The 7,550-nt window shown below is 30.4% G+C and overlaps 1 protein-coding gene across 2 annotated transcripts; it reads left to right on the plus strand.

The window, feature by feature from the left end:
* The first annotated feature begins 3,270 nt into the window (after window positions 1-3,270).
* LOC107629243 (acetylserotonin O-methyltransferase) lies at window positions 3,271-4,942 on the plus strand. Of its 2 annotated transcripts, XR_015902333.1 has the most exons (3): window positions 3,271-4,153; window positions 4,288-4,708; window positions 4,890-4,942. XR_015902333.1 is itself a non-coding variant. In XM_016331993.3 (2 exons), exons 1-2 carry the CDS (start codon window positions 3,350-3,352, stop codon window positions 4,588-4,590), a joined length of 1,107 nt encoding a protein of 368 aa, XP_016187479.1. In that variant the 5' UTR covers window positions 3,271-3,349; the 3' UTR covers window positions 4,591-4,852. The 2 variants fall into 2 exon arrangements, 1 of the variants encoding a protein (XP_016187479.1); XM_016331993.3 differs by lacking the exon at window positions 4,890-4,942 and having other exon boundaries at window positions 4,288-4,852.
* Window positions 4,943-7,550: the final 2,608 nt, after the last annotated feature.

Consider the following 7,550-nt stretch of genomic DNA (forward strand, 5'->3'; position numbering starts at 1 on the left):
TAAATTACTGATGGCAAAAAGGAAAATGCAATACAAAAAACTATTTTTGTCTCTTGGGCCTTATAATAATTAAACCAAAAAAACTCTTGCTACTTTTAATTTAAAAAAAAATGATGATAATAAAAGCGAGGGATAGTTCACAAAAAGGAAAAAAAAACATATAAGATGATGAATTACTTTTTTAAATATATTATATTTGTAAAATATACTAATTTAATTACACATTTTCATTCATTTAAAAATAGTTTTATATATCCATAATAAATTTAAATGTTACTAAGATTTATTTTTTATATTATTATATTATAATTATTTAAAAATAAAAAAATTATACCTTCGTAGCTTTTTGTTATCAATTATTTTAATTTTTTTCTTTTTGTTTTGTTTTATAATTTCGTCCACTTTCAATTTTTTTTCCAATGCAGTTATTACTCTTGAAAAATTAAGATTTACATGTAATTAATAGTTATTTTAGATAATTTGATATATTTAAAATTTTAAATAAATTATTATATAATGACTTTCAACTATTAATTTTATAGAAAAATAACTACATATAAGTATTTATTTTTTTAGTTTTAGGTAATACTTTAAAAAAATATTAAACTGACTAGATAAAAGAAACAAATCGAATATATATTACATATTTAAGATATTAATGTTTTTGTTTTTAAAATAATTTTTAAGAGCAATAACTACATTGGAAAAAAAATTGAAAGTGGACGAAATTATAAAACAAAACAAAAAGAAAAAAATTAAAATAATTGATAACAAAAAGTTACGAAGGTATAATTTTTTAATATATTCTAATCTTTTTATTTTCAAATAATTATAATATAATAATATAAAAAATAAATCTTAGTAACATTTAAATTTATTATGGATAGATAAAATTATTTTTAAATGAATAAAAATGTGTAATTAAATTAGTATATTTCACAAATATAATATATTTAAAAAAAAGTAATTCATCATCTTATATGTTTTTTTTTTTTTTTTGTGAACTATCTCTCTCTTTTATTATCATCATGTCTTTTTTAAATTAAAAGTAGCAAGAGTTTTTTTGGTTTAATTATTATAAGGCTCAAGAGACAAAAACAATTTTTTGCATTGCATTTCCTTTTTTGCCATCAGTAATTTATAGCACTTACTACACTCAACATTCCCTTTAAATATATGATGAGTAAACTCTTTGCTATGTGTCATCTATTGAAAGGTTAGTCAACCTTTTGGCCATGCTTAGCCACCTATTATTAGGCCACTAGAGACCTCACCTATATATATATATATATATATATATATATATATATATATATATTTTTGATCTTTTCATATTATAATGTCTTTTTTATTAATACTATGATAAAAAAAAATTTAAATTAAATTATAAAAGATTCATCTCTTAATATTATGATTAATATTACAATAAAAAATTTCTAAATTTAATTAAATATTTTATTATATTAATATTTTAATATAATAAAAATAATAAATTATTTAAAATATAATTAATTAAATTGTGTACATATAATACATTTCCAACGGTATTGAATTTTTTGTTGAATTTTTGCCACTTGCAGAGAATTTTGCATTGATGACGAGTTATGATACTGTGAATTGACGGCAGGATCAATGTACGAGGCATATTTATCAAAAGTGTATCAACTATCAAGTCTCAACTACCTAAGCCACTAACACATTTTTTTTTCTATATTTTAGTTTATAATTAAAAAAAAACAAAAAACGTTTTAAATGTACTCATCACTCGACTATTATATAAAAAATATTAAATATTATTTATATTAAAATTAATTATTAAAATAAATTATTATATTATAATATATATAATTTAAAAATTATGTTACGTATATACTAAAATCAATCATTAAAATTAGAGATAAGTATTGTTTTGATCCTTGACGTTGAGGGTTCGAATCGAAACCGTCTCCATTGTAATTTTGAATTTAAAATTATCCTTAACGTTTTTTTTCGTATTAAAATCGTCTTTTTTAATAAAAAATTTTACTTTATTACTAAATTACCCTTATTAATAAAAATATTATAAAATTAAAAAAAAAAAAACGGGAGGAGCAAGGGAGAAGGGAAAAGGGAAAGGGCGAGGGGGCAGGGGAAGGGGGAAGGAGGAAGGGGGAGGGGAGACGGCGCCGGCGAAGGGGGAAAGGGGAAATGACGCATGTGGGGGGGGGGGGGAGGGGAGAGGACGCGGGGTGGGGGAAGGGGAGAGGGGGAGGAGGAGGGGGAAGGGGAAAGGGGGGAGGGGGACGGCGGCGGCGAAAGGGGAAGAGAAAAGGACGCGGGTGGGGGTGGGGGGAAGGGGAAAGGAGGAGGAGGAGGGGGAAGGGGAAAGGACGGAGGGGGACGGCGGCGGCGAAGCTTGGAGCCACCGTTGCTGTGGTGGTGCCGTCGCCGTTGGAGATCGCGAGGGAGAGAGGAGACGCGAGCCACTGCCGCCGCCTGTTTTCTTGCTTCTGCTTTTTTTGTTTTTCTGTTTTCTGCTTTTTGGCTTCTACTTTCTTGTTTTCTATTTCTACTTCTTGGTTTGGTGTTGTGGTGTTGTTGCTATTGTTTGGTGTTCTTGGTGTTGGTGTTGGTTGGTGTTGGTGGTGGTGTTTGTGTTGGTGGTGGTGGTGTTGGTGTTGGTGTTGGTGTTGGTGGTGGTGGTATTGGTGCTGGTGGTGGTGGAGGAGGTAATTGTGTTGGTAGTGGTGAGGGTATTTTCGTCCAAAAAAAATTAAAAGGACGATTTTAATACGAAAAAAACGTTAAGGATGATTTTAAATCCAAAATTACAATGGAGACGGTTTCGATTCGAACCCTCAACGTTAGAGACCAAAACAATACTTATCCCTTAAAATTAGTTACTAATATATATTAAAATATAAATACATATTAAAAATAAATTAAATTATACATATATTTATATACAAATATATTAATAATTAATTTTAATAATTAATTTTAATATATAAATAATATTTTTAATAATTTAATTTATTTTTAATATATATTTTATATTAATAATTAATTTTAATCACGGATTTTAATGTATACATAAATATTTAATATTTAAGGTGGTGGACATAAAAAAAATGCGATCTGAGTTGTACAGTGGTGCATGCATTATCCCACAGCAGGTTAGCACCATTATATGACAATAATCTTTTAATATTTTATTTACATCGCAACTTTACCGACGGTTCATTCATGTTACTGACGTCTATAAATGAAGCCTTCATTCTTTAGCCTCTTACCACTGCAATCAGGCAAAGAGAGAGAAAGAGAGAAAAATATACACAAAATAATTGACAGATTAATCTAGCATATAGATATGGGAGAATTACAAGGAGGAGAGCCAATTTTAGAAGCATGGAACAAAAAAAAAGAAGAGGAAGAAGAAGAAGAAGCACAAGCCCAATTAGAGATATGGAAATACATTTTTGGGTATGTGGAGTTGGCAGTTATAAAATGTGCCATTGAACTTGGCATAGCTGATGCCATAGAGAGCCATGGAAGTCCCATGACACTCTCCGAAATTTCATCTACTTTAGGCTCTGACCCTTCCCTTCTTAACCGAATCTTGAGATTCTTAATTAACAGAAAGATATTCAAAGCCGATAAAAATTCAGATTCCACTACCACTTATGCCAACACGCCGTTATCTCGCCGTTTCCTGAAAAACGGGCAGCAAAGCATGGCGGCGTTCCTCCTCCTGGAGAGCAGCCCGGTCATGCTTGCACCTTGGCACAGCCTAAGCGCCCGTGTTTTGGCAAACGGTGGAATAAACTTCCCCTTCCAGAAGGCACACGGCGAAGACGTGTGGGGCTACGCCGCGGAGAATCCGGGTCACAGCAACCTTATAAACGAGGCAATGGCGTGCAGTGCTAAGATGGTGGTGCCTGCCATTGTTGAAGGTTGTGGCGACGAGGTGTTCGAAGGCTTGAAAACGTTGGTGGATGTTGGTGGTGGAACCGGCACCGCGTTGCGCGCTTTGGTTAAGGCTTGTCCTTGGATTCATGGAATCAATTTTGATCTTGCTCATGTCATTGCTGTGGCTCCCAAGATTGAAGGAGTCGAAAATGTGGCTGGTGACATGTTTCTAGGTGTTCCCAAAGCTGATGCTGCTTTTCTTATGGTACTTTTATTTTTTGTTTAATTAATAATATGTAAATGGGTTGATTAATTGCTAAAAAATGCCCCAATAATAACAACAAAAATTAAATTTGACTAGTGATTGAATTAACGTCGAATTATTTTTGCCACTTGCAGTGGGTTTTGCATGATTGGGGTGATGAGGAGTGCATCCAGATCTTGAAGAAGTGCAAGGAAGCCATTCCAAAGGAAAATGGAAAAGTGATCATTGTGGAGGCAGTGATTGAAGAGGGAGCAATAAAGCAAGGAAATTTAAAGGACGTAGGGTTGATGTTGGATATGGTAATGATGGCGCACACAAGCTTCGGGAAAGAGAGGACACTCAAAGAGTGGGAATATGTTATCAAAACGGCTGGATTTACTTCATACACTGTGAAAAGCATCGATGCTGTGCAATCTGTGATGTTAGCCTACCCATGAATCTTCCTGTGTTCCGGTTCCGTGTTTGTTTTTATTGCTGCCGGGTTTTGTATTTCTCAACAATAATGACCATAGTAGTTTATTATGGTCAGTTTCGCTTCTTGCCTTTTTTTTTTTGGTCTTATTTAAAATTTTGTTAAGAGGAGTGCTAAGGGTCAGCAGATTTTGTGAGTTGTAGTAATTAATTAGTCATCAATAGTGTATTTAATGGTGTGAGATTTTATCTAATGGTGAATAATCACTCATTTTTTTTATTGAGTAAGTGCTGGCCAAATTTTAATAAATCTGCTGACTCGTAGACTTTTCCTTTTGTTAAAGAAAATATGAGTGAGAATAAATGTTTGTAAGTCAATATTGCCGTCAACAACAAAGTAGCTAATAATTTATAGAAAAAAATTCAAAATTATAAATAATAAATTAAACATAATATTTAAAATTTAAATAAAAATAATTAAAATTCAGTGTTTAAAATTTAAGATTTAGAATTTAGAATTTTGAATTTAGTGTTTAAAATTTAAAATGTAAGATTTGAAATTTAATATTTAGAATTTAAATTTTAGATTTAGAATGTAGGATTTAGAGTTAAAGGATTTAAATTTTATGATTTAATTTTTTTTATAAATATAAATAAAAAAAGAATTTATTTTCTAAAAATACATTATAAAAAATTGCTAAACTTGACATGTTCAATTCACAAGAATTTCCTGCGAAATGTATTTTATTACCCTTTTAGATGCAACGCTTGTAAAATAAAATTAGACATACTAGAATTGTTAATATCCTGATCCAAAACTTAAAAGTCAAGCCCAATAAGAATAAAATGACCGATCTAAAGGGGTAGTTTTTGCCATATACCCAACTTCTTTAAGGAAATTAGACACAACGTTCGGCCCTCATTTAAAGAAGCAACGTTCAAAATTTTAAAACACGTTGAGTACCCGACCTTTTGAAGGTGGTGCACTCGACGTCAAACTGAAGTCATGAAATGCTTGAACTCGATCACTTGAAAGTTCGGACTCAAATAAGGACACTGTTTATACCCTGATCCAAAACATAAAAACAAGACCAATAAGGATAAAAGGCCTAATCCAATAATGAGAGCCCAGCTCTATTTGTCCAAAGCAAGTAACTGTCTGTTAGAATCTGTCCAACTATTTCTATCCTCCCTTAAAGAGATACTAACAAACTCCTAAAATAAAAGGAACGGTCATATATCAATAAAGATGGAACCACTCTAACAAAGATGCATTTTAGCTCTACTGTAAATATACTGACACTTTTTAGGTATACACAGGTTCTAATATACTAAAATTTGCCTAAAATATTTGTTAACTTAAGCATCATAGTCTCTTGCAGATACCATCCTACCTCTTCACAAAAAATTCGAACAACAGCACCTCAATACCAAATAAATCAGACACTACTTTAAAAAAATTCTGGACCTCACATCCAAATCCAAATCAAAATTTCAAATAACCCTCGAAACAAAAACTATCTCTAATACGTAATCAGCCGAATGGGAGGGTGTCATTTCTACTTCACTGCCTGCGAATTGGAGGAGTTCAATTTCTCCTTCATCACCTGTTATTTCACATCAATTTTATTTTTTTTAAAAGGACTAAATTGGTTATTTTTTTTATCATTCAAATAAAAAAATGTAAGTACGCGTTCACTTCTTGTACCATTCTCGTTATTTTCACAGGAAATGAATAAAAAAATGTTCTTAGCATTGTCCTTTGATTTTCTCAAAATAACCATCTTATATTATCAATAAAATTTATTATTTTTAATTAATATTTAATTAATTTTAAATTTTATATACTAAATTATAAATTATAAATTTTAAATCACATTTTAATAATATAAAAATAAAATATTAACTAATATTAATAAAAAAAATCATACTTGATTATACAAAAAATTAATTATTAAATTAATTATATATATAAAATATATTTTAAAATATAAAATATACATTAAAAATAATTAACAACATATTTTTAGTCTAACAACGTTTTAATTTATAATTTTAATCATTAATTTAATTTTTTTAATCTATTAATTAAACAATATATTCTTAGCTCACTTTTAAACAATAAATTTTACTAGCTTCCAATATCTTTTTTAACTATAAATTATATTTGATAGTTGTATAATCTATCTTTTATACTCATTGTACTCCCAAAAATAATATATAATTGCACTCATTTATCTAACTTTTATCGTCATTGGACATACATGTAATGTTTTTTCGATCTTTTAAGTTATAAACTCGACTCTAGAGAAAAGATTAGATAGTTCACGACAAAATCCATAGTTCTCTGATTAATACCCTCCGGCCCTGCCATCAGAAATAATTAGAATCACAATAATGCAAGGATCACACCCAAAGAAACAAAAACATACAAACAAAATCGAACAATTATCTAAGGACCTAGTAAACCCCTTCTCATTACAGTCTCCTATAAAAGCAAAAGTTAATAGTCCCACCTAATCACAAACTCATGAGCTACTTACTGTCCCATCATATTCACGCTCCTGTTCAAATAAAATCAATGCAACTAATCTTGAATAAATTAAAAGGTAACATTATTCAAATCATATATCACTTGCACTTGTCACATATATGTAGTGTAACATTGCAACAAACGCATGCTGCTTTGGAAATACATACATATTGTAACATTTAATACTCCTTTGCATAAAGTCTACACGTGTTTGTTCACTACTGTGTTTGCCACACACTTCAATGAATGGGAGTTCACCAATGTATCTAGGTTGGAGATATAGGCTTCCATTTTCGTGGATGACGAGGGAGAAATGGAACTCCTCCATTTTTTCGTGGGCGATAAGCAGAAATGACGTCCTCCTATTTTAAGGATGACGCATAAAAAATAATTTTAACATGTCTAGTTCCATTTCGCAAGTGCTGCATCCGAAATAAAAATAAAATTCATTTC

The sequence above is a fragment of the Arachis ipaensis genome, chromosome B1, assembly GCF_059453495.1.
Source record: "Arachis ipaensis isolate K30076 ecotype BB chromosome B1, ASM5945349v1, whole genome shotgun sequence".
Classification (NCBI taxonomy): Eukaryota; Viridiplantae; Streptophyta; class Magnoliopsida; order Fabales; family Fabaceae; genus Arachis; species Arachis ipaensis.

What these genes read in the sequence shown, in the direction of transcription:
- LOC107629243 (XM_016331993.3), top strand. Translation starts at nt 3,350, where the DNA reads ATGGGAGAATTACAAGGAGGAGAGCCAATTTTAGAAGCATGGAACAAA. An exon ending in CTGATGCTGCTTTTCTTATG is followed by an intron (nt 4,154 to 4,287) that starts GTACTTTTATTT and finishes TGCCACTTGCAG; the next exon opens with TGGGTTTTGCATGATTGGGG.